This window comes from Ctenopharyngodon idella, chromosome 13 (genome assembly GCF_019924925.1).
Source record: "Ctenopharyngodon idella isolate HZGC_01 chromosome 13, HZGC01, whole genome shotgun sequence".
NCBI lineage: Eukaryota > Metazoa > Chordata > Actinopteri > Cypriniformes > Xenocyprididae > Ctenopharyngodon > Ctenopharyngodon idella.
Window position 1 is genome coordinate 16000581 of NC_067232.1, and position 26419 is coordinate 16026999.

The window sequence follows — 26419 nt, forward strand, 5'->3', positions numbered from 1 at the left end:
TCTGCTATTAATATTGAGCAGAAGTTTAATAACATATAATAATTACAGTATTTAATTAGTATGTATTTTTATAGATGGATGGATGGATGGATGGATGGATCTTAGATTTGATTAGTGATCTAGAAATTACATATGAAAAAAATCCCTAAAATGCTCATTGTGGTGAGACTGTATATGCTGATTTTATATTTGGGGTGAGTTCAGGTAAAATTCACCGTAGATATATTTTTATACTTTATATAAATGATTCGACCTGAATCTTTCTCTTTTTTTCTGTGTGTGTAGACCTGGTGCGGCGACATGCAGGTGTATTAGGTCTGAGTGCCTGCATCCTGTCCAGCCCGTATGATGTGCCCACCTGGATGCCCCAGATCCTCATGGACCTGAGTGCTCACCTCAATGACACACAGCCTATAGAGGTACAGCTCCCGCTCTCTTTTACTTGTGTGTTAGATGTTGAGGGGGGGAGGGTTGGATGATCAGCTGATTGCCGTCTGCAGGGGTCCAAGCATTGACTGAGCAAAGATGAAATGTTTAAGCATTTCTGGGAGTTGAACATGACTTATGCAACTGCATTTTGATGTACTCAAAGAAATGTATGGATGGAGGAGGTAGACCAGCTACTGCGAGACTATTTACAAGATCTCTGACAGATTTATTGCTGTCTCTCTAGATGACTGTGAAGAAAACACTGTCGGATTTCCGTCGCACTCATCATGATAACTGGCAGGAACACAAGCAGAAGTTCACAGATGACCAGCTGCTGGTGCTCACAGATCTGCTGGTCTCCCCCTGTTACTACGCTTAGGTCTGTTATATACACACACTCACACAGGCTCTCTTCCAAAACCTAGTGAGCTTCTTTGCTGTCTGCCAACATATACAGTGCCTTTTAAGGCAGCATCTTAACTGAAACGAAATCTCATAAAAGATGATTTGGAACAATCTACATACTGTAGGAAGCAACTCTGTGCATCATACAAATAGCGATCATAAATACTCCAGTGCAATACTACACTATACATACTGTAGCACACACAAATATTGGGTAAAACAGTTGTTTATTATTTAGGTTAAACGTTTTATAGATTTTTTTTTTTTTTTTTTCATTATTAAATTAATTTGATGAATTTGATACCGTACAATAGTGCCTACGCAGGCATCTAACTTTTTTTGAACATACTGTTCACATACATGCATGTTCAGATATATTTCATCTTTACACCCTTTCTTGATGATACTTTCTTTTCTGTTTTTCAGAATGATGCCACTCTCTGGTGAAGGGGAAATGTTGAATTGAGTGCTTGAAATCTACATTTTTGTTTGCCCTTAATGTCTGGGATTGTTTTTAAAGGACAGAGAAATGAAAACACAATTTATGTAGCAATAGTTGTAACTAGAATCTTTTACTAAACTTTTTTTTTTGAATACACTTAATATTTAAGGAGAACCTATTGCAGGTATCGCTGACCTGCATCTATAATGTTCTTGTACAGTTTTCATTTTTTGCTTGTGTGAGTGCAGTATGGATTGTTATAGTTCAATATAAAGCAGTTTTCTGCACTGCTTTGCATTGCGTATTTATTGTAATACTAGGATTTTACAATTTTTGCAGTAATCCATTTAAAATGTGTACACATGTAACGTTGGTAAATGTTACATATGTGTATAAAATAGTATCATAGTACCATATTTTAAAGTAGCACTGTACATTTCCCCCAGCCTCATACAGACCTATTGCATTTTGAACAGTTATGTAAGCGTACATAAATGGAGTGTAAGAATATCATCACAATGGATGCGTTTACAAAATACTAAACAGTGAGATTTTAAAATCCCTTCCTTCTGTGCTGTTTATTATTTATTAATTTATGCTATCTTATCAGTTGACTCAGTTTGCAGTTTGTAATTTTTTGCATTAAGCCAGGTGTTTTCTTATCCTGATATTAGAAGCTTTTTAAAGGTACTGTCTGCAAAACCTGAGAAATGCATTTTAAAATGTGTACATGCAGTTACCAAGCGCTGCTGTTTACAGCCGTTTGTTGCTCTACTGATGAACCTGTCAGTAGCAACAATTGCAGACCGTAATACAATGGTATGTTGATAGGCTTGCATGATAGGTCTAACTGTGCTTTGTCAAAATCATGTCATAAGCCAATATAGAGTTCAACTTTGGTTGGTAAACTATTAGACAGTAATGCTGTAATGCTATGCTAATGCTTGGCTAGTTGGTTACCTGTTGATGTTTTTTTTTTTTTTTTTTTTTTTTTTTTCTTTATCTCTTTTACAACTATTTGAATAAAGATGAGATGTTTGTAATAAAGTGTAACAAAGTATGCAGATACAGTTTTTTTTTGTGCTTTTCCCATGTTACTGCTAAGAAAGAACAATTCTGACTAATCAAAGGACTTATCCATTATAATCCAATATAATCCACAATAAGAATCAGACAGACGTGTGCGCGCGCACGTGTGTATAAATAAAAACAAAATATATTTAATATAATGGAGTCAGCAGAATTGCCAGGCTCTGCTCTTGTTTAAATTGCCAAAATCGTAATTATCATTATTGTTAAAATAATAATATAATGCATCACATAATGTGTAGATAGGATTACATACTGTGAAATAAAATACGTTGTAAGATACGTACGTAAGGTAAGAAATGTTTATGATAAAATAATATTAAAGTATAGCGTTATATAAGCATTAAATATATATAATTAAATCACAAACAAAATTAGACTCTTTGTGCTTCCAGAGTGAGCATCCTGTTCTCACGGGCACGCGCTCGCTGTCCATTCAAGGGCTTCAATATGTTTCCAGTGAGGCGCGCCCACTCTCCTTCTGCGCATTAAATTCACTCTGTTTTTTCATTCTCATCTTATGCTGTGATACTCTTTCTCCAGCTAGCATGCTTGTAACGTTCGTGCACTTTGGATATTCATACAAATGGGGAAAACGCGGCGTCGTAAAAATGGCACACATTGGGAATCCATGGTAAGAAAATCATCATTTTTCGACAAGTGGAGAAGAAAGCCGCAGGATTATTATGTGAGCCTGTGTGTAGGCTATAGACTGAACGATGTATTAGACTTTTATAGAACCTTTGTTTTAAAGAAGCTTGTGATTTTTTTTTTCTCTCTCTGTGTGTGTATGGGTTATTTCTTTCAAAGATGGGGGGCTGGATGCATTTTTGACACGATTTTATAGGCGGCGCACATTCACCTGCAGTAATATTATTCTTAACAGAGGTTAACTGATAAGAAAAGCCTCCCGATACTATGCAGAATTTTGCAGACATGTATTCATCTTAATCGATAGATTGTAGATGACGGGAGCGCGCACACAATAAGGTACAATAGTCATCGTGATTCTCTGTTTTGATAGAAAATCCAAATAATTTGTGCATCAAGATAATAAAGATATCACATTGATTAAAACGAATCCATCAAATGGATAAAAAGCCACTAGGCCATCGACATAGTCATTTGTTATGTTCATTTATTGAGCTACAATTATCTTATCCCACTCAAAGCTTCATATTGTCTATTACTAATCAATATTCCTTCATCCCTTGTGTCCTTGCAGCAATCCAGAGGGTCTATCATGAACCAACTGCACAATGGGAGTATTAGCTTGCTCTTGGGTGACCTAAAGGCAAGAAGGCTGTGACCACTTTGCATCCCCATGTGTACCATGAACAGCACTGCCTGGCCTTTGGACCTGGCTGAGTTTGTGAAACCTCGAGGCTTCAACAGCTCCCAGAGCCAGTCTGGTTCGGCGAGTGGCTGGGCCTTGATCCACACGGCTACCCTCGCCTCCTGCTCCTTCCTGTTGGTCCTCATATTTTGTCTTGGTTCTTATGGCAACTTGGTGGTCTTCTTGTCCTTCTTTGACCCGGCGTTCCGCAAGTTCCGCACCAACTTTGACTTCATGATTCTCAACCTGTCCTTCTGTGATCTGTTCATTTGCTGCGTCACTGCGCCCATGTTTGCACTGGTGCTCTTTCTGGATGCTGGAGATGCTAGCGGCGGAGTGTCCAAGGGCTTCTGCTTTGCCTTCCACCTCACCAGCTCGGGCTTCATCATTATGTCCCTCGAGACAGTGGCTGTAATCGCCCTGCATCGGCTTCGCATGGTCCTGGGTCAGCAGCCCAACCGTACGGCCTCGTTCCCCTGTACTCTGGCCCTCACAGCACTGTTATGGACCACCAGTTTCACACTGGCAGCGTTGGTCACCTTGCGAGCGTACCCCAGGAGCTCCGGGCCTTGCCTGCCTCACTTTGGTCTTACTGGCAACAAGGCCAAGTTAGTACTGTATGTATACATTGCGGACTTTGCTTTCTGTGTTGGTGTGGTGTCGATTTCCTACCTTATGATTGCTCAGGCTTTGAGGAAGAATGCGCAGGTACGGAAGTGTCCCATTATCACAGTGGACGCGACACGTCCGCCTGCTTCTCATCCGCCGCTCATTGCAGCTGGTTTTGAGGGTATGCAGTGCACGGTGCAGGTGCCCTCGCTGTACCGCAACCAGACGTACAACAAGCTCCAGCATGTCCAGACGCACCCCTTCACCAGGAGAACCAACCAGCCCCTTGTACCCGGGGCGGCCACTGGAGCAACCTGCTGCCAGTTGGTCTCCACCGTTAACTTGGCTACGGCCAAGGATTCGAAGGCTGTGGTGACATGTGTGGTGATCGTCATCTCCGTGCTGTTGTGCTGTCTACCACTAGGTATATCCTTGGCACAAGATATGGTGTCACCAGAGAGCAGCTTCGTCCACTACCAGTTCGAGCTCTGTGGATTCGCCCTCATTTTCCTGAAGTCTGGAATCAACCCGTTTGTGTACTCGCGCAACAGTGCTGGTCTGCGTCGCCGTGTTCTCTGCTGCCTCCAGTGGGTGACCTTGGGCTTCCTGTGCTGCAAGCACAAGACACGCCTGCACGCTATGGGCAAAGGAAGTCTGGAAGTCAACCGCAACAAGTCCTCGCACCACGAGACCAACTCGGCATACATGCTCTCACCGAAGCCCCAGAGGAGACTGGTTGACCAGGCTTGTGGACCCAGTCACTCCCGGGACAGCATGCCTAGTCCCTGTGCCACCGCTGGACGCAAGCCCCGACCCCCGAGCACATCTACGCCCATCAACACTCGCATAGAGCCCTATTACAGTATCTATAACAGCAGTCCCTCAGTTGGACCGAGTTCCCCCAACAGCCTGCAGCCGGTCAACTCTCAAACCACAGCCTTTGCCAAAAGCTATGTGGCTATGCACTACCACACCCACCAGGAGGCGCTGCAGGACTTTGATAGCACCTCGGCTCATCAGATTCCCATCCCATCAGTCTGAGCTGTAGAACATCATACTACTTGCTCAGCATCCAAAGGGGAGCATTTATAGTGTTTGCTTTTGGTTTGCTAGTGGTGTTTTGCTCAAGAGACAATGTGCATTGAGTATCCAATAAAAAGAAAATGGGACTTTTGAAACTAATTGTCGCTTTCCCCAAAATTATTATCATTGTTTTCTGGACTAAAGGATGTTCTATTTTTACATTGACATAGCATTTTCATGTAATAGTCTTCGCTCAGATTATGTATTTGTGAAACATCCTACATTTTATATATGAACTTATTAAATGTTTTGCAAGTGTATCTTGACACCTTCTTTATCATTTGAAACCATATATTTAATGTACGCTGTAAAAGTTGCTGTGTCAATTATATCTTTTAAGGTATTCACGTCTAGGCAAAGGATGAACGTTATGTAAGAACATTAGTTCTCCGTGAACAAAACCTACCCACAAAAAGGGATGCTAGCACCACCTAGTGTAGGTAAATGGACCTTCTGATTAATTCGTTGATATTTAGCAGAGGCATGTTTATTTCTCCATAAGAAATAGTCCTTTCTTTGTTATAATGAACAGTTCTGCCCTAATGATTCTACCCAGGAAAATATATTGCTTTGTTTTCCAATTATGTGTTACAATGAAAATGAAAGAAAATGTCTTTTATTTACACTGCGAAATACTGCAAAAATGTCCCTGTGCAAAAATGCGTCTAGACATTCTTATTTCAAGATACATTTACTTGAGAAGCACAAATGACATGACTTTTTTTAAAATAAGATTTATCAAAATTAAGTTTATAATCCAGAATACAGATAAAATATCTTCCAACATGTTTTCCCTTTGAATAGTTTATTTTTCTTACCCAATTACCAGTAATTTATTTTCTTAAGTATAAACTCACATAATTTTGATAAATGTTTGATAAAAGTCATTATGAAAATTCTGTCATTAATTACTCACCCTCATGTCGTTCCAAACCCGTAAGACCTTCATTCATCTTCGGAACACAAATTAAGATATTTCTCATAAAACCCGATGGCTCAGTAAGGCCTGCATTGCCAGCAAGACAATTAACACTTTCAATGCCCAGAAAGCTACTAAAGACCTATTTAAAACAGTTCATGTGACTACAGTGGTTCAACCTTAATGTTATGAAACGACGAGAATACTTTTTGTGCGCCAAAAAAACAAAATAACGGCTTTATTTAACAATATCTTGATGTGCATATTAAACTGCCAAAGTCACGTGATTTGAGTATATGAGGCTTCGTTACGTCATTAAGTGTTTTGAAATTTCAATGGTTCACCACTGGGGGGGGCGTGACTTTGGCAGTTTGATACACGCTCCGAACTACTGATTCGAAACAAAAGATTCATAAAACTTCGAAGCTTCATGAAGCAGTGTTTTGAAATCACTCATTACTAGATATTATTGAATAAAGTCGTTATTTTGTTTTTTTGGCGCACAAAAAGTATTCTCGTCGTTTCATAACATTAAGGTTGAACCACTGTAGTCACATGAACTGTTTTAAATATGTCTTTATTAGCTTTCTAGGCATTGAAAGTGTTAATTGTCTTGCTGGCAATGCAGGCCTCACTGAGCCATCCGATTTTTATCAAAAATGTTCATTTGTGTTCTGAAGATGAACGAAGGTCTTACAGGTGTGTAACAACATGAGGGTGAGTAATTTTCATTTTTGGGTGAACTAACCCTTTAAATCAATGTATCTTGATTAAAGAATATGTAGATATTGTACTGGAAAACAAAGAGAAAAAATACTAAGAATATTAAGCGTATTCATTGAGATGTTTATATGGGAGTATGAATATGAAAAAACTTCAAAGATGCATCATGTTTTATTCAACTAAACGTGCAAGCTGAGTAACAATCAGCATTGCAGTCAATGCAATGAAATAATCTTTGTCTTGATATGTATTCTTCTAAGAGTTAAGAGGAGCCCTTCACCAAATACAATGTACAACAGTTGAAACTTGCTAGTGGAAATCTTAGAAAGACATGAGCGTTACATAACTCAATGACCCTTGATCTCCAAAAAACAGTTTAATTACATTCAATTTCCTTTGCATACAAGACAGTGTATTTCCCTTGCAATTTGCACTGAACAATTACTTCGTCATTCACTTCTTTTAAAAACTTTATAATAACCATCTCCAGCTGCACAGTGTTAATGGGAAGTTAGACAAAATAAATAATGTATACTTAAAACAGCCAACCATTTTGTTTATCAATTGATTAACAGAACAAATTAATAATTTGATTAGATTTTAAAGAACAGGTGACTTTCCCCCAGCCAGCCACCTAAATATTACAAAGCATGAAAAAGGCTTAACAAAAATATTCTTCAGCAGGTTAGAGATTTGTAGATAAAACATTGAGAATTCAGTCCTTGCTGCATCTCCAGGTTTAAAAGTTTCTCCTTGTTTAGGGTTCACAAGAGAAAAGTGCAGTCAGCGAGGGATTTTTTTTTTTTTTTTTGAGGTCTGAGGTTCAGCATGTCCATGTTATCTTAATGATCTATTGAACCAGACCTTTATCTTTCCCTCTGAGCATCATACCGCCTTCCTCTTCTGTATTGTTCATTCTTTAAGCTATTGTTAATTCCTCCATCTTGGTACCAATCATGCAGGCTAGCTAGGGATTGAAAGAAGTCCATTTTCATCTGCAGAGTCCAAGATCTTGCATATAACAGGGGACTCGACCTGTGGCAGAATGATAACCAGGAAAAGGGTTATTCAAATTAAATGGTCACATAAATAATTTCCTGTAACATTTAGCAAGCATTAACATCAAAACACAATGTGTTCATTACTGGAAACTAGGGAAATCCAGGGCTGCAGTTATTAAAATCGAAATTGCGGTCAAATCTCAAAGTCATTCTATTTACCACTCACCCCAAGAATATACTGACAGGTCTGAGGTTCCAGCATGTAAACTGTAACAGCATGAGGAGACTCTGACTCCTTACACCTGAGACAGAACGGGTAGGTGTTAGTGGCGTTAGTTCACAAAACCTGAAAACCACATGGCATCACGAAGTTTGGTTAACTCACTTAAGCTTGACTATAACCTGTCTCGGTTTCCCTGTTAGGTCACAAACATCTCCATGGCCATAGAAGTGAGATACGACCCTGATGAGATATCAGCAAGACAACATACATGACATGTTAAAATCTGTAACATATACACTGTATATAACCATTTCATGCTTTTCATCTTCAGAAAGATCTTTCTTCCTTGCATGTTGCATGAGAACTGACTTGCTTAAAGGGTTAGTTCACCCCAAAATGAAAATTCTGTCATTAATTACTCATCCTTATGTCGTTCCAAACCCTGTAAGACTTTCGTTCATCTTCAGAACACAAATTAAGATATTTCTGATGAAATCAGTGCGCTTCCTGGCCTCTGATAGACTGCAACATTATTACCACTTTCAAGGCCCAGAAAGGTAGTAAAGGCATTGTTAAAATAGTCAACGTGACTACAGTGGTTCAACCTTAATGTTATGAAGTGACAAGAATAATTTCTGTACGCAAAAAACAAACAAAAACGCCTTTATTCAACAGTTTATTCTCTTCCATGTTAGTCTCCTATGCTGATGATGTAGTAAACAGTGCAACGCTTCCGGGTTCTACGTCAGAACGCCGGCTTATTTGTGTTTGGAACGACATGAGGGTGAGTGATTAATGACAGAATTTTCATTTTTGGGTGAACTGATCCTTTAATAACATGGAAAAACCTTGTTAAGGGGCCATTCAGATATCACGTCTTTCGCGAGCGCAAGTTAGTTATTTCAAATGTAGGCGCGCGGCAAGCACGCTTAAAATGGAAGTGACGCGCTCGTTTTTTCCAGGCGCGCCTATGCCGCGGCGAGATGAAAACATCTCAACTTTTCAGAATGCCGTAAGTGCACCGCAGGTCATGTGACAAGAACCAACCGATCAGCTTCGGCCTTTCCTTAACAACATCGAAAGCTCAGCCGAACAGCTGATCATAGCTGTACAGGGCGGGTTTTTATATCTCATCTCCATAAATATATCTAGTAGTATAGCTTATGAAAGGGCTAGAAATCAATTAATCCTTTGCTGATACTTCCTCGTCATCGTGGAGAGTGCAGTTCATGGTTGCATAGCAATGACAGATGCCACGAGAGCGCAAGCGCTTGTGGAAAGAAGAAAGCGGCGCAGCCGCGCTTTCCATGAGTTTTTAGACGCGATGTGCGAACGGCCCCTAAGTAGGTTTTCTATTTACCTAAGAAGACCTGGCAAACTATTCAATGAACCTGTCTGATACTGATACCAGTTATCTTAAAAAAAAAAAAAAAAAAAAACATTTTCTTTGAAAAACTAAAATCTGAATGTTTATTGTACTGAAATCCTACAGATATGCCACTTAATTTGGAACACAGTGAATTTTATATATATGTTGTTATTTGTTTTTTTTAAAGCACCTTGTATGTGAGAGAAATATAATAATCATACTTGACTTTCTGTGCTCCATCGTCTTTTAAATGATAAGATCGGGCCACGTTTTTCTTGGCCCAGTTCATATGATCCTCAGTGTTCCAGCTGCCCACCACCACAATGTTCTTCCCTTGCTCTTTATCCTTCAACCAAATGCACAACATGCAATTTACTCTCTCTCATAATACAAACCTTTACACTATACTAGAAACTGTTATATTTTCTAAATAATTCATCGATTTCACAACGCTTACCTCATGATACTGGTGTACATGCTTTCCATAACAAAATTCATACTTCCACCATCCAACACCCTAGACAGAAACAAAAATATGTTGAGCTGGGAACCCAACTAAAGGATCTATAGATACAGAAGAGAAACCCATCCATCCTCACCCCATGCAGACAGTACGAGCCGCTCAGAAACTCCTTGATCAGCTGTTCATCAGTTAGTCGAGAGATGTGGGTGGTGCCAACGGTGACCTGGGATTGACCGCCCACTGTCAGGGGCTTATGGGTAGAGGTATACGCCTCTTCCTTCACTGGAGATTTGTCCTCCTTATCAAAAGGAGACATAGAGAGAATACATTTTTTAAATATTTGTACATTAATATAATTTATAAAAAGAAACATTTTTGTTCATACTACATTTTGTACATAATTGTTCATGTCATTTAATACAGACCAACTTTAAAAGTCCTTTCCAAACTATTTATAGCAGCAATTATTCATTACCATCCTCATATTCCCCAAGTTGGTGTAAATGCAGAAGATAAAGGGCAGGTTTAGACTCACCCTGGATCCCCTCAAATCCCGTTCGCTGCTTGAGCCGAACGGTGGTTTGAGCAGCTCTTCCTGCTCACGATCCAGCTGGGACAGACTCTGAGGTCTAAGAGGGGAGCCACCCAGAGCCTGACAAAAGATGTCATTCACTGGGGAGGACTTGAACCTGAGAAAACGTGGGCTGGATTATGTCACAGAGGACTAAAAATGTATTCACCACAAACAACACTTTCAGGCGAAACAAAGCATTAGTTAATATTGTTGATGAACATATAAAAGCTAGAACACATTACAGTGAGTAAAATCTATATCATCATATGTGATTAGTTTCTTCAGGCCATGTTATCATATTTCATGTGATGGGCAACTAGGTGTGTCCATTTGTTGACACATTCAATAATAGACAGAAACACATAGACAGAAACTATGTCTATGCATTTATGCACTAATTTTGTAGGTTAAACTATGTGAACTCTGTGTGTGTGTGTATATATATAAAAAATGTAGAAAATAATTTAGTATTATTTTGCTTTTTTTTAAAGTACATTGTATGTGAGGGAAATATAATACTTAACTTTCTGTGCTCCACCATCTTTCAAATGATAAGTGACTAGTTTCACTTTTTTCTTTAACTCTTTGTGAGAACAGGCCTTATGATGTTATCATATTTCATGTGATAGTGTGTCCATGTGATGACATACATATTCACGAGCAAAAACTAATATTTATGCACTTATTTAGTAGGATCAACTACGATTTTTAAACAGAAATCTTGATTGAGCTGAATGTATTTGTGTGTACCTGTATTTTGGGTGAGGACAGAGGAGAGGTGTGAGCACCACCACTTCATACTGACAGGTGATGACCTCAGCGATTGTGAGGATCTCGTGCTTTGCCTCCGGGTGGCAGACGTACAGCACTGTGGTAGAGCGAGGTTCGTTCTGTCTCAGAGTGCATTCAGTCCCATGTCCCATCACTACGGGATAGTATGGAGTCAGCTGACCCTCTATATTCTTTGTTGGCACCTGGGAACCCACAGAGAGTTTTAAAACACCTCATGTCACACACACATTACCTATCTGCATTTCTAACAGGTACAAACCTCTGTGTTGGTGTCTGATGCTTCCTTTTCAGAGTCTCCAGATTTATCAGTTTCTGATTCTAAGAAGCAGATAAAATACATGAAACCATTGACAGAATATGTAAAGCAAAAAATACCAACTTAATCTTAAAATTGCCCAACCTGTACTATCTTTTTTATTCATGGTACCCAGATAGTATTCCTGAACGTTGATCTTCTGAGGGACCAGAGACAAATAAGACCACTGAAATGTTTATATTACTTAATATCTTTATAATACTCCATCCACATAAACTACCATTCAAATGTATGAGGTCAGTAAGATTTTAAAATAATAACACTTATTTAGTAAGCTGCATTAAATTGACTTTAACGTTGTTACCAAAAAAAATCTATTTTAAATAAATGCTGTTCTTTTGAACTTTCTATTCATCAAAGAATCCTGAAAAAAACAACAATAAAACATTTTTTTGTTTTCCCACAACTGTTTTTAACGTTAATAAAAAGCAGATAATAAGATTGATACTAATAAGAAATGTTAATTAAGAACCAAATCAGCATATTTAGAATGATTTCTGAAGGATCTAAATAAATGACATTTTATAATATATTAAAATAGAAAACCGTTTCTTTATAACATGGAATAACATTTCACAATATTATTGTTTTTACTGTATTTTTGATCAAATAAATTCATCCTTGGTGAGTATAAGCGACATCTTTCAACTTTTGAGTGGTAATGTATGCATTTCTAATAAAATACAAGGAACGCTATAAGGATCTGCCATGTTCTTTAACAAAACACATTTAAAGGCAGCGGTTTTACCTGCCCCGTCTCCTTGTCTTCATGGTACTGCCGTACATGCTTCCCATGGCACACTTCATATGTCCAGTATGACTCGATCTGCAAGACACATGCATTAATAACCTTTCAGAAGGCCAAATTGTGGCCACAATAAATGTAAATCATATGACTGTGAAAAGAACAACAAAGAGAAGCAACATAATATCTTCCTTTGTTGATTTTTTTTTTTTTCAAACATTTTTCTTTTTGTAAAAACAAGCTTAATTCTCTTTAAGCAAAATACATATTTTATTCTTTTTGGGGTTAAATCTGACCTAGACATATTTTGTGAGATTCAACTATATTTACAAACAGAAACTGAGACATGAAACTCACTCTGTAGGAGCAGCTGCTCTGTTTGAATAACGGCTCCAGTAGCATGGCTGGACTCGGTCCGCTATACTCCTTCACATCATCCTTCAAAAGAGACAGATAATAAGTTGATGAAATAAAACTAAACTAAAACATAGAATAGTGCAAAATAATACTAATTTAAGAATCTGCCATGCATAACCACACCTCCTGATTGCTGGACAAAGATGGCAATAAACACTTGTACTTTTCTTTTTCTGCAGTTGTCATAATAACATAGTCATCTTCTTTGTACAGGCCTCCAGATGTTGGCTGTGGAGAAAGAGATATTATTGCATATTAAACTGAAAATCCATGCACCAGAGAAATAAACCAGACAGCTCTTCTTGCTAATCGTATACTTAAATACTACACAATGCTGAATACTTATCACACTACAAGACAGCTCAAAACAAAACAGGACACGTCCAGCTATTATGAAGCGACCTCAGCCAACAAGCTGACAATTAAATAAACAGCACATGCTAGGTTGTTTTTACAGCTGTCATGCGAAATATCTGGGTTTTATTAGATGTTTTGACTCACCAGGGTGAAATCTGATCCGGGCCATTTGATTTTGAAGGGGATCTCATCAGAAAACACAGGAGATCCAGCACGATTTGCAGACACTCCGACCCAAATCAAGCCCCAAAACCAGCGCCAAAACACCCGCATCGCCCCTGCTGAGCCTCCAAGAGCGCTATCGGGACATTAGAAAGAGATAGATGGGAGTGAAGGGTCAGAAACGCAATTACTCCAGGTAATCAGTGAGATCTAATGGCCAACTGACTGCTGATAGTTTGACAGGAGTTAAAACAAGAGCTTGCCACGTCCATTTCCGGTATCAGACGGAAGTTCCCCTCGGCCAATAGCGCGGCTGCGCGAGGAAGGCGCATGAGCCGCTGTTTACACTGCGATATCAAATGTATACTTGTATTTTTGGTGATTAAGAAAACATTTTCAAACTAAAAAACGGCATTTGCGTAAAAGGGTCCATTTGTGCTACACAATATTATAATTCGCACAATTGTATTCATAAGCAAATACTGTCGTCATTTTTCTTTTTTTACATAGCCTACGTTTATAAATGTAGGCCAATAATTGAGTGGCAGAATAATCTCTCATACAGTTTTAAAAAAGCAAAATCATCACATACTTCTTTGCAAAATATCTCAGAAACCTGATTTATTGCTATTTTCCAACAAATCAGAGTCAAATAGTAGACCTTCCAGTTTTTAATTAGTTTGTATCTTGTATGAAAACATAATGTAAAGGATATATTTTGAATGTTGCGTGTCACTTTTAGATTAACTTTGACAAAATATTTCCAGCCTCCCAAATGTCTGTATTCTCTATCATGCAGAAACAGTTTAATGGTTAAAATCCATTTGATTGCAGCTATTAACTTTTTTTGGTAAATCATGTCTTGCTCTAAAAAGAATTTGACTATATTATTATGCAGAAGGATGATATGATGATATGATAAAGTTTATTTCGAGCAAAAAAATAAATAAATAAATAAATAATAAAAAAGTATATATATATATACACACATATATACATATTAACACATATACATAAAAAATAGAACAGTTTATCTCCCATATATATCACACGTAATAATTACACACACACACACATATATATATATATATATATATATATATATATATACACACACACATATACCTACATACACACACACACACACACACATATACACTTTACAATTATGATACACATATCTACACACAATATTTTCACAAATAAGACTTGCTCGAAAGGGAGTGGAAAGAAGGTAGAACTTATTTGCTCCCACCCCCAATTCATTCTCATATATTACAGCATATAGTTGCTGCCATTATCTGTTAAATTACTAATAATATATGTGATATTTTAATATTTATATACAAAATACCCAATTACATAAGGACTGTCTCAATAATCACAGTAACAATATAATAATCCTCATTATCATAAACATTCAAATATGTCCCGTATTTATAATAATCATGTAATATATAAAATATACCCATATCCTAATATATTGTTAAATCACAGTTTTATAATAACAATAATGACAATGATAGTGATAATAATCTCTACTACCATCACAATAACAATACATCATTACCAGTGCTATGACTAAATTAATAGTGCAATTTTGTTAAAATTACAATATAGTGGTCATGTATTTACTGTATCTGCTCATGTCATTATCATTATTATCATTTACTCAGCTATGTAATCATATCCCGTTCTGCTGTAGTTATACCACCATTTATATTATCAATACTAATAATAATAACAATTATGATTATCACTACCGTTTTTATACAGTAACAATCACCCCATAATCACAATCCCGAGAACACCAAGATTCCTCCCTCAGTCTTGTGTTTTGTCAACACCATTTCTTTGTATCTTGATTTAAATAATTTAAATTATATATAATTTGATTTTATATTTATAAAAGATAAATATAAGTGTAATCATATTCAATGTTAACATGCACTTCATGCATTTCAGTCCTATCTTCTCAAGAGGCTATTCCTCTGCTGAGTGGCTTCAGATAACCTCAGTAATTGCTTACATCAGCCTGGGCATCCTTGGTAACTTCCATCATATTTCTCCTGGGTCTTCATTCAAAACCATCAATCACAAATTGCTCTCAAAACTGGCATAAATGGGCCTTTTCTTCACCCACTGGGATTTCAATTCTTGGGTCCTTACGCTTCTCCATCTACAATACATTGTTAATTTGGATGCAATATGTATGAATTCACTAGTTCCATAAGCAGCCAATTTAATCTGAATAGTCTATTATCCAGTATAATGGCAGGCAAAGATTGGTTTAATATCAATTTCCCCTTCTAGTGAAGAGGTTACTATTTCTGTAGTCTGTGTCACACTTAAATAGCCTATCCACATGGTTTTTGGATCACTGAATAATAAATTATGTATTTTCATGTCATAGCAGGTCTTTTGATGCTTGTGGAGAGCCTCTCTTAATGTTACTGGAAATGAAAGCAAAGCCGAGAGCTTTGAGTGGAAAACGGACCTCAGTATTCAATCATAGTACAGTCACTGCTGCTTTTTTACTACATGGTACATTTTGATGGCTGAATTTTTGTTTTAGAAGCATTTTATATTGGGATTCACTGTATCGTATGAAATAAATGTCCAAACTGGGGGTGTTTGCTGACCATTTACATTTTGGAGAATGTGACAAACAGGAAGTATTTCTTGAAAGTTTCATATTTAGGCCATCATTGTACCTGAATACAATTTCTGACAGCTGTCTTGTGAGGTTTTTTGTTAGGGACAACAAAAACAACAAAAGCATGTCGCTATTCGCTATTGAAAATCCCATTCAAAATGTATATCTACTAATATTCTATCAAACGTTCTCTCCACATAAAACATTAATTTATGTTTCTCTCAAAAAAAACAATGCGTTTCTTTTCAACAGTGTTTTCTTTTGTCTCTGAAATAAAGCCCAGCTTATCCTTACTTATCCAGCAGAGGGCGCAATTGCTCTGATAATTTGGGGTTGTACACCACGTTTAAGGTGATGCCCTTCAGTTGCGCGCTCGGCAATTATTTTCATCTGCCGGTCAGAGTGAACACTGTAGAGCAGTGTGTAAGCACACTGGAGCAGAGTTGGCCTTGGACAGAGGAAATGACATAATGACCCTCTGAAGTCCCTGCCCACGTTCCAGTGCTCTTCGAGCAGCTTCTTGGTGCCGGGGTGTGGTCTCATATTCAGCTCAAAACCAACCTTGGAATCTATCAGCCTGTCCAACTTAAACATCCTTCAGATTCACATCTCTCATGCGCTCTCTAATTAGCACCATATGATGAGACGACTGTTCTACTACTACTAACCGCGCAAGGGACAAAAGGTAATTTTAACACAACAGCGGTTTGTCTTCTGTTGAAAGATAAAGTGCTTTTCTTTGTATGCGATCCACATGTGCTCGATGGCTCAATGGCTGTTCATTCTTGATGCTTATGATACCAAGGCAAACTAAATGAAACATTTAACTGAAATACACAAATAACTAGAAGAGAAAGATTGCTACTGTAGCAAAGATACTGTACATCTGATGCTACTAACCGAATCTGTTCTTTAAATGAAGAGACTTTTTTGTTGGTGGTGAACTGACAGCTGTACCTGCTGGTGAGTTTGAAGTTTATCAGGTTGATGTGGTAACTTACTCCAAACAAGGCGCACCCTTAGTACACATTAGTGGTTTCTCCGTTTTGTTTTGTTTTTTGAACGAATCTTTTAAGTGAACGAATCGTTTTCGTTGAATTCTATCCACCGAAATTGAAGCGCGTGTCGGTTTTGCTCAATTCATAGACTGACTATAGCACGAACCAATAGCTTTCAAGACCGGTTGTGAATGACCCTTTCATTGGTTGAACTTACTGGACGAACACGCCTCTTCGATTATCTAATGTTTTGAGTCGAGATTCGGAGCGGCAATCAAATTTCGAAATCAGTCATTTTTTATATGATATTATTTTATTAATAATCTGTTGTTGTTGTTGTTGACATTGTAATAAAGAAATGGCAATTATGCTTTCTGAATGCTTATCTTTCAGTCGACTCTGTGTTTTAACGAATCGGTTCATTAAATGATTCAATGACTCATTTGTAACGCAAAATAATGATTTGTTGCCAGGTAGGCTACTTTCCCCCTGTGGAAACTTTTTTTTTTTTTATTAAATCATCATGAAATAAACAAACATTCTGTACAAATGCAAGTATTAAACATTGTACATACATTATAAAAAGGAACCAACTATATTAAAAAAGGAAAGAAAAGAAAAGGGTGCCAGGGGAGACAATAATAATAATAATTTGAAAAAGAGGAAAAAGAAGTGCATTCAAGTATAACGATACCAAAAAAATACATTGTAAAGCTTGCCAGGTGTTTGCATAACAAGAGTGCCTCCAGAAAGCATCAAATCATTGAATGAGTCTTTTTTTAGTGAACCGATTCAAAAGATTTGAGTCACTGGAATGGATTAAAAATCCTAATTTTTAAAAAGACTAATGCAAATAGGTTTGTACATTTATTCATTTAAAAATATTCTCATTCATTCCTACATGTTTAACCACAAATATTTGTAATGGTAACACTGTTTGTTTTAAATCAAAGTTCACACTTTTTTTCTGTCACCACTAGCAGAGAGTGTGCAGATAACATTGCAGCCGCAAACTAAATGTGTTTATGCCAAAACACACAACCACAAAAGTGACACTGTGACATTTCTTTTTTAGCCTTTGCCCTGGGTCCTGAAATACTTTAGTGTGTAAGAGCTGGCAGTAATAATAAGGACAGGAATCATCTAGCTCTTTGTTCTAATGTTCATCTCAGTTTTCTTGCAAACATTGCTTTTAAATTGAACTATTTACTCTTGATAATTGAGCATCCCACACAGCAAGAAAGAGCACATTCCTCACAAAGGTGTGAAGCTGTTGTGCTGTGATAGAAATAGTACCGTTCACAAGAAATTTTTTAGGGATTTTATTAACTTGCTCATGTTCTACACTTTACAAGCAGTAAACAAACTGAAAGTTTCTGGAGGTTTGTTTTATCAGAAACTGGCTCTATGATTTGGCCACACAGGTTCTTGAGTCAAAAGGGACCACTTTTATGGTGCTTTTTTTGTCTGTTCTTGGTGTTTCTTGGTCACTATGAACCTGAAGACTTTTCAAAATCTCAACTTTTTTCCTCCACTGAAAAAACAACAACAGCATATTGGTTTGGAAGAACATGAAGGTGAATAATACATTTTTTGGTGAATTATTCAGGATCATACAGAGAGCCTTTGGGAGATGTAGATGTTTGTAAGAATATAATAACTAAATTATTTGCAAATAATTACATTCAAGTTGATGTGGAAAAAGAAACCAAAAAAAAAAACCAGGAACTTTTCCTCTTTGTTGCAACCACGCAATTTGAATATTGGCTTAGGTAGATTTTCATATTTCAAATACAGTTTTCACATGTGCAACATATATTGGGAGGTGCTATCCAGCTTTATTTATAAAAACAAACTTGTGGTCAATAAGATATAGCTGCCAAAGTTATTTATATTAATCTGTTTTTCTCTCTCTGCACAGGGTTTTGTGGCGACAGGGGAAGTCAAGACTACATGATAAGGATGGGAATCATTAAAGTGCTGAAAACTCAGTTGCTGTGCCATCTCATTATCTGTTATGTGTTCCTGGTCAGTGGGTTTATTATCAACCTGCTGCAGCTTTGTACTCTACCACTGTGGCCCATTAACAAGCAGCTCGCACGCAAGATCAACTGCAGATTGGGTTATTCCATTTCTAGTCGTAAGTCCTGCGTAAGACCTGTGGGTTTACCTCCAAAGAAAGATACTGACTGTCCTAACTAGGCATGATGTAACAAGTTTCCAGTATTTATTTTGTCCTCACTGAAAAAGACTGTACTGCATGAAGTGACAAAATCACATAAAACAGTAAAAAAATAAAAAAATAAAATGTGTCACAGTCATGGAGATGATGATTATCATGTCTTTCCTGGTTAAGACAGATTGTATTGTACAATGAATCAGATGGATACACACCACCTGAAACCATTATTTCCTGTTTAAAAACCTCAATGTTTCAAGGAGTGTAACAAAACAGGAAGTGCATATTTTTGTAAATTGTAAACTGCCTTAATGTCTATTTCCATACATACAAGAATGATTAACTTTTTGTACTGCTACAGATTCATCAATATGTAAATTTATTCCGCATTATGAATATATGCGTTATTATTCAGTTGTATATTTTTTTTTTCTGTGTTTGTTCAGAATTGGTGGCATTGTTGGAGTGGTGGTCTGGGACAGAATGCACACTTTACACAGATCCGGAAAGCTATCCTCTCTATGGCAAAGAAAATGCCATTGTTGTCCTCAATCATAACTTTGAGATCGATTTTGTGACCGGCTGGACCTTCTGTGAGAGATTTGGTATTTTAGGGGTAAGACAAAAGAATAGTTTTGTAAAAAAAAAACAACAAAAAAAAAAATTTCCCACACCTTAACGAATGTGACCCTGGACCACAAAACCAGTCAATTTTTTGAAATTGAGATTTATACATCATCTGAAAGCTGAATAAATAAGCTTTCCATTGATGTTTGGTTTGTTAGGATAGGATATTTGAAAATCTGGAATCTGAGGGTGCAAAAAAATCAAAATATTGAGAAAATTGCCTTTAAAGTTGTCCAAATGAAGTCTTTAGCAATGCATATCCACTCACAAAAATAAATTTTTGATATATTTAAGGTAGGAAATTTACAAAATATCTTCATGGAACATGATCTTTACTTAATATCCTAATGATTTTTGGCATAAAAGAAAAATCGATAATTTTGACTATATGATACAATGTATTGTTGGCTATTGCTATAAATATACTCATGCGACTTATGACTGGTTTTGTGTTCCAGGGTCACAAATGTGTGACTCTAAAGGAGAACAATGTTTTTAAACATGACTATTACTCATTACTCTATTACTCAATGTCTTCATGATGTTATACTGTATGTTGTACCGCCACACTACAGTTTTTGTCATATTCTGATTTCAGAGCTCAAAGGTATTGGCAAAAAAGGAACTTTCCTTTGTTCCTGTGATTGGCTGGATGTGGTACTTCCTGGAGATTGTCTTCTGCAAAAGGAAATGGGAAGAGGATCGCAGGACAGTAGTGCAGAGTCTGCGCAATCTTCAGGATTATCCAGAAAAATTTTGGGTAAAAATATACAACGACATATATTGGTGTCAATGACATTTTATTGCATTTATTAAAGGATTAGTTCGCTTTCAAATATAGTTTTACTCACCCTCAAGCCATCCTAGGTGTATATGACTTTCTTCTTTCTGATGAACATAATCGGCGATATATTAATAAATATCCTGACGCATCCGAGCTTTATAATGGCAGTTAGCAGGATCATTGAGTATGAGCTGAAGAAAGTGCCTCCATCCACATCCATCCATCATAAACATATTCCACACGGCTCAGGGGGGTTAATAAAGGCCTTCTGAAGCGATGCCTTTGTGTAAAAAAAAAAAAAAAAATTTAACAAGTATATTTATTTATATAAGTTTTACTTCATATTTAACAAGTTAAAATATGAAGTAAAATATCTGGCATCCGCCAGACCGCCTTTCATATTCAAGTTACGAAGAAAGTGTAAACTGGGGTCAGTTACAGTAAGCTTTTTCCATAAGTTGAATAGGGAAGGCGTAGGACGTAGTGTAAGCTTTTTGAACTGCAAGAGTTTTACACTTTCTTCGTAACTTGAATACGGAAGGCGGTCTGGCTGAAGCTAGATATTTTACTTCATAATTTGTTGAATATGGATATAAGAAAGTCATATACACCTAGGATGGCTTGAGGGTGAGTAAAGCTTGAGGTAATTTTCATTTGAAAGTGAACTAATCCCTTAATCTTAAATGCACAGTTAATTAATGGAATAGTTCCTCATGTTTCAGACCTCATATGCAGTTATTTTTGTGAAACACAAAAGGAGAATTTGTTAACAATATGCAAGCAACTCTTTCCATGTGATGACAGTTTGTTAATGCTCCAAAAAATCCCCATGAAAGTAATCCATGTGGCATTTAAGTCATTCACAACAAGAAAAGTCCGTTTTTGGGTGAACTACAGTATTACCCAACTATTAACAAATACACTAAGGGTGTGTTGACACATGGCAGGTTTGGTTAGATTAAAAATGAACTCTAGTGCGATTGCTCTGTTAGTGCGGTTTATCCTGTATTTTTTACAAACACATTCCTAAGGTTTTCTGACCCTTGTTATATCTCCTATGTGGCTTATTTTTATGATTCGTCTATAGTTCCTGTTGCACTGTGAGGGCACACGATTCACAGAAAAGAAGCACAAGATTAGTATGGAGGTGGCAGAGAAGAAAGGTCTCCCCAAACTCAAGTACCACCTTCTACCTCGGACCAAGGGCTTTTGTGTCACGGTCCAGAACCTCAGGGGAACGGGTGAGAGCTTCTTGGCCTTTAAGTAATGACAAACCCGTAACAGCAGTGCTTTTATTGATCTTCCAATGAGTTAAAGGGATAGTTCACCCAAAAATGAAAATTCTGTCATCATTTACTTCCCCTCAACTTGTTCCAAACCTGTATACATTTGTTTTGTTCTGCTGTACACAAAAGAAGATATTTGGAAGAATGTTTGTAACCAAAGCAGATCTCGCCCCACATTGACTACCATAGTGAGGAAGAAAAATACTATGGTAGTCAAGGGGGGTGAGATCTGCTTTGGTTACAAACATTCTTCCAAATATCTTCTTTTGTGTTCAGCAGAACAAAGAAATGTAAACAGGTTTGGAACAACTTGAAGGTAAGTAAATGATGACAGAATTTTCATTTTAGGGTGAACTATCCCTTTAAGACCTTGTTGCTGTTTTTTTAAATGACTGTAAATACATTAAATGAAAGAAGTTATTTTGACAAATGTAGCCTATAAGGATTCAGCTCTCTGACTTGGTTTGTGTCTCGTCTGTAGTTACTGCTGTGTACGATTCTACACTTAATTTCAGAAACAACGAAATGCCAACTTTACTAGGGGTGCTCAATGGGAAAAAATACCATGCTGATTTATATGTGAGGTAAGAATGAAAGAAAGAATCATTCAGACTACTTCACCCTGCCCTTCGACAATATTTAACAGCATGTTGTTTATTAAATGCTCTGTGATAATGTCTCCTGCTATAAAAAAAAGTTCAACATGCAATCATCATAATCATTTATAAATGTTTTAGTTTCAGTTATGAGTTTTTATATGAATGTGTTACAAGTTTAGACCTTGGGCCCTTTGCGAGATCAAGATAAACAGTCACGGCTTTCCTTGTGTTTCTTAGGCGAATTCCTCTGGACTCAGTCCCAGAGGATGAGTCAGAATGCGCAGCCTGGCTTCACAAACTCTATCAGGAAAAAGTAAGTGCACTACCTGCCTTAGTTGGATTTTGTGTTCATCAGTTATTTATATAGTATTATTATTCATATTTTGATTTCAGTATTTTTGTATTTTTAGTAATTGTTATATGCTTTTGTCAACTTTTAATTTATATTTAGCAGCATTTTTTGTCTAATAATTTATTTCAATTAACAGTTTTTTTTATAGTTGTAGTTAAGAATAAAAACCCTGGTGCAGGTATTAGCATTATAGTTAGTATTAGCATATCAATAGGACACAACCAACTAGAAGCTAGCTGTTGTAAAGCAATTGCCCATGAATGGTAACATATACCCATTGGTAATTTCCAAGGGTAATCAGGGTTGAACATGGAAATTAAGTGATTTTTTTTTTTTGTGTGTGTGTGTCTCACACAGGATGAATTCCAAGAGCATTACAGACGGACAGGCCGGTTCCCGGGTCCCATTACAAGCCCTCCGCGCCGACCTTGGGCCCTGCTGAACTGGCTGTTCTGGGTCTGTTTGCTGGTCTACCCTCTATGCAGGCTCCTGCTGCAACTGCTGCTGTCAGGGTCCACCTTCACTGTCGTCTGTACATTTGTCTTCTGTTTTGCAGGTACTTGGGATAAGGACAAGGGCATGGGCTGGTTATTTCCTACTGATTATACTAAAAGCTGGTGTAACAAATAGCAAAAAAAAAAAAGAAAAATAGACCTTTAAGATTGCAGCAGATTTTTTTTTGTGGTCAAGCAACTAAGGAATTATACACTCCTGCTATTTTCCTCCAATCTGTTTTTGTTTCCCAAAAAAATAAAATATAAAGGAAGCCGATTAGGTGCTATGGCAGTAAGTATATCAACCACTTCTATCTAGATTTACAGCATGCTGGTCACTTCATAAGTGCATGGATTAATGGCACATTTTTATGCATTTGAAGTGCCCTTAAATATCATAGCATGCGAGAACAGGTTTAAAGATTCATTTCAGTTGTAAAAGTTTCATCTAAACACTGAATGCACACAAAAACAAATTTTGAATCTTGAATTACATGATTCAGCTATACTATGAGAAATCATGTATGATTGATATTTTGTTTAAATGAAGCTTTCATTTCAGCCTTTCATTTATCCTTTGCTTAGTACAGGGTTCCCATACCTATTGACCAAGGAATTTCCATGATTTATGATTACTGAGAAAAAGTTGAGTTATTTCAGTAATACTTTACAATTAGGTTTAATTTTTATCAAGTTAATGTATTAACTAACAATAAGCAATACATTTGGTACAGTATTTATAAATATTTGTTAATGTTAGTTAATAAAAATAGTTCATGTTATTTCACAGTACATGGACTAATTTAACAAATACAACTTTAGATTTTAATAATGTATTAGTAAATGTAAAAAGAAACATAAAAAAAAAATTAAATTAAAAATGTAAAAAATCAGTATTAATGCTGTAGCAGTATTGTTCATTCTTAGTTCATGTTAACTAAAGTAGTTAACTAATGAAACCTTATTGTAATGTGATCCGTACTGTTCTAGAATAAAAAAAATACACATTCACAAATTTCCATGACTTTTCCAGACTTCAAAATCACAAGTTTAAAACTCCCTGATGTTTCCAGGTTTTCCATGTCCGTGGGAACCCTGATAGTATTGACAATGATCTAATGCAGTGACTCTAATGTAGTGACACCCACCGTCTGACAATATTTGAAGCCACTCCCAATACATTCATTTTCAGTATTTCTGCTGTTATTGACACACCTGCTTGTTTTCCAACTTTGACCATATTAAATCAACCACAGTAACTAATTTTGTTATTCCAGAAGTTTCACAAACTATTTTTCAATAGTTATTTAGGGGGAAAGGTGCTTTTTAGCATTTTAAGTTAGATTATTTTAATATATTAATAATAATATATATGTGGCCACCTTAAAGGTTTGCCCCCCCTGTATGAGAACCCTTGATCTAATGAATGATATTATGACCCTGAATGCTTGTAGCCCCAGTTTATTTATGGAGCATGCTAACGTGACTGGCTGTTGCGCTGACAAATCTGTGCTTTTATTTTCAGTGTCAGTTGGTATCCGCTGGATGATCGGACAGACTGAGATTGAGAAGGGTTCAAACTACGGGAATAAAGACGTGCAGTTGAACAATAACTGAGAGACTGTCACCCACCAGGGAAACAAGATCATGCTACTGTACTGTGATGAGGGCATTTGCACAACAGGAACTGGCGTTAGCCAAGTGAAACCACCTCCATAAAAGAAATTTGAGGAACTTGTGACATGAAGCTTTTGGGAAGAGTCATTTGAATCATTTAAAAGAACACTACACCACCCTTTGATTTACAGTTTTTTTTTTTTTTTTTAAAGAAACAAGTAGGCCATTTTTAAAAAACGGTCTGTTTATTAATATTCTTTTTTTAAATATTGCAAACACTGTTGGAGGAGCAGAGAACCAGCAGTTGATGCCTATGTAAGAGCATGTTTGTCCACCCGTCCGAGTGCAGCAGCAGAAAGGCGGAGTCAGACTGGCCTCTTCCCTCTCATTGGTTGATTATGCTCTTGTACACCCAGATCGTAAAGGCACAGCGTTGGCCAGCACGAGGCTGAGCCGACGCAACAACTACTTTTAGGCTTAAATATGACTTGTTAACAGTGGGCTCTGCAGCAAGGCAAACAAAAATACCATTTTAATAAAACAAATTTAAAACCTTCTCTACTGTGACTTTCAGCCCCAGGTTTGTATGCTTTCTTCAGTGAACACTCATTGAAATTGTACATACAGTGAGTCAATGCCAAATTCTCCCTCCATCTCCCATTCTCTGATGCTTTGTGCGGAAAACGTCCCTTGAATTAATGGTCTTCTAACATGTATTCCCTGTGACTCGTTCACCAAAAAATGGCTATTAAACTTCAGCTTTACAATATGCTTTGTACAAAGAAAACCCCTAACCCTATTCTTACAGTATGTACAAAACACACTCATCAAAACGACATTTCCATCCCATTTGCTAATGTTACTGTACATGTAAGACTCGCCCTGCTTTAATGTTGCAAGGGTTTCGTATTGAGCAGAGCGCGTCTGTTTTTCCTTCGTCCTCCCTCATGCCGTGTGAAGTAGTGCTAGCATTTTTGTAAACGTTAAGAGAATGCGTGTCCTCCCCATCACTCTTCATCCGTGCAGACCTGCAATTGAAAAGATGTGAGATTGACATGTTAGTGCCATTTTCATCTACCTCACTCTCAAGCAGCCAATCAGGTGATAGCATGTGATGGTTTGACTACCTCACCCCTCTATAAGTAAATTAGTGATGCACCAAAATGATTTTTACACCCAAACCAAAATTAAAGTATTTATTTGGCCAAAAACCAAAAATTAATTTGATTTAATAATCAACAATCAAATAAAATTTATGGAGTTGCACATAAACATTAAAATTGCACACAAGGCAGTTTTTATATCATTTTTTTTAATGATATAATTGTTTCTCCAATTCGTGGTTGAAATATGAACATTTAAATCGACTGTAA

At 37.0% G+C, this 26419-nt stretch overlaps 5 protein-coding genes across 13 annotated transcripts in view; 3 read left to right on the forward strand and 2 right to left on the reverse strand.

Annotated features, from left to right (window-relative positions):
- psme4a (proteasome activator subunit 4a) overlaps positions 1 to 1838 on the forward strand; it is a 32165-nt gene extending 30327 nt beyond the window's left edge. For all 4 annotated transcript variants that reach the window (XM_051918186.1, XM_051918189.1, XM_051918187.1 and 1 more), the window contains 3 exons: positions 286 to 419; positions 674 to 808; positions 1261 to 1838. In XM_051918186.1, coding sequence (XP_051774146.1) covers positions 286 to 419; positions 674 to 808 — 269 coding nt within the window. In that variant the 3' untranslated portion in view covers positions 1261 to 1838. The remainder of the gene's footprint in view (positions 1 to 285; positions 420 to 673; positions 809 to 1260) is intronic.
- Positions 1839 to 2739: 901 nt separating this feature from the next.
- On the forward strand, positions 2740 to 5653 carry gpr75 (G protein-coupled receptor 75). Its single transcript, XM_051918196.1, has 2 exons — positions 2740 to 2999; positions 3591 to 5653. The coding sequence occupies exon 2, from the start codon at positions 3690 to 3692 to the stop codon at positions 5349 to 5351; it is 1662 nt and encodes a 553-aa protein (XP_051774156.1). The 5' UTR covers positions 2740 to 2999; positions 3591 to 3689; the 3' UTR covers positions 5352 to 5653.
- Positions 5654 to 7187: 1534 nt separating this feature from the next.
- erlec1 (endoplasmic reticulum lectin 1) lies at positions 7188 to 13744 on the reverse strand. 2 transcript variants are annotated; one of them, XM_051918200.1, is made up of 14 exons: positions 13437 to 13744; positions 13059 to 13163; positions 12876 to 12956; positions 12522 to 12599; positions 11858 to 11909; positions 11717 to 11775; positions 11416 to 11639; positions 10627 to 10780; positions 10228 to 10389; positions 10086 to 10145; positions 9850 to 9974; positions 8422 to 8499; positions 8263 to 8338; positions 7188 to 8070 (listed from the first exon to the last, which is right to left on the reverse strand). In XM_051918200.1, exons 1-14 carry the CDS (start codon positions 13563 to 13565, stop codon positions 7999 to 8001), a joined length of 1455 nt encoding a protein of 484 aa, XP_051774160.1. In that variant the 5' UTR covers positions 13566 to 13744; the 3' UTR covers positions 7188 to 7998. The 2 variants fall into 2 exon arrangements, with proteins under 2 accessions (XP_051774160.1, XP_051774159.1); XM_051918199.1 differs by having other exon boundaries at positions 11858 to 11912.
- A 2762-nt stretch (positions 13745 to 16506) lies between these two features.
- Positions 16507 to 25603, forward strand: agpat4 (1-acylglycerol-3-phosphate O-acyltransferase 4 (lysophosphatidic acid acyltransferase, delta)). Its single transcript, XM_051918201.1, has 9 exons — positions 16507 to 16795; positions 19030 to 19248; positions 19734 to 19903; positions 20513 to 20674; positions 21786 to 21939; positions 22466 to 22568; positions 22821 to 22896; positions 23293 to 23491; positions 24955 to 25603. Exons 2-9 carry the CDS (start codon positions 19062 to 19064, stop codon positions 25044 to 25046), a joined length of 1143 nt encoding a protein of 380 aa, XP_051774161.1. The 5' UTR covers positions 16507 to 16795; positions 19030 to 19061; the 3' UTR covers positions 25047 to 25603.
- The window catches only part of map3k4 (mitogen-activated protein kinase kinase kinase 4), a 40761-nt gene continuing 39891 nt past the window's right edge, over positions 25550 to 26419 (reverse strand). For all 5 annotated transcript variants that reach the window (XM_051918191.1, XM_051918192.1, XM_051918193.1 and 2 more), the window contains one exon: positions 25550 to 26074. In XM_051918191.1, the coding sequence (XP_051774151.1) occupies positions 26054 to 26074 (21 nt within the window). In that variant the 3' untranslated portion in view covers positions 25550 to 26053. The remainder of the gene's footprint in view (positions 26075 to 26419) is intronic.

Coding starts and splice junctions, on each gene's coding strand:
- erlec1 (XM_051918199.1), bottom strand. CDS start 13,565: ATGCGGGTGTTTTGGCGCTGGTTTTGGGGCTTGATTTGGGTCGGAGTG. Junction 10,781..11,415: donor TGTCCTCACCCAAAATACAG/GTACACACAAAT, acceptor ACGTTTTCTCAG/GTTCAAGTCCTCCCCAGTGA. Junction 10,390..10,626: donor GGGATTTGAGGGGATCCAGG/GTGAGTCTAAAC, acceptor CCTTTTGATAAG/GAGGACAAATCTCCAGTGAA.
- agpat4 (XM_051918201.1), top strand. CDS start 19,062: ATGATAAGGATGGGAATCATTAAAGTGCTGAAAACTCAGTTGCTGTGC. Junction 19,904..20,512: donor AGAGATTTGGTATTTTAGGG/GTAAGACAAAAG, acceptor TTCTGATTTCAG/AGCTCAAAGGTATTGGCAAA. Junction 20,675..21,785: donor ATTATCCAGAAAAATTTTGG/GTAAAAATATAC, acceptor ATTCGTCTATAG/TTCCTGTTGCACTGTGAGGG.
- gpr75 (XM_051918196.1), top strand. CDS start 3,690: ATGTGTACCATGAACAGCACTGCCTGGCCTTTGGACCTGGCTGAGTTT.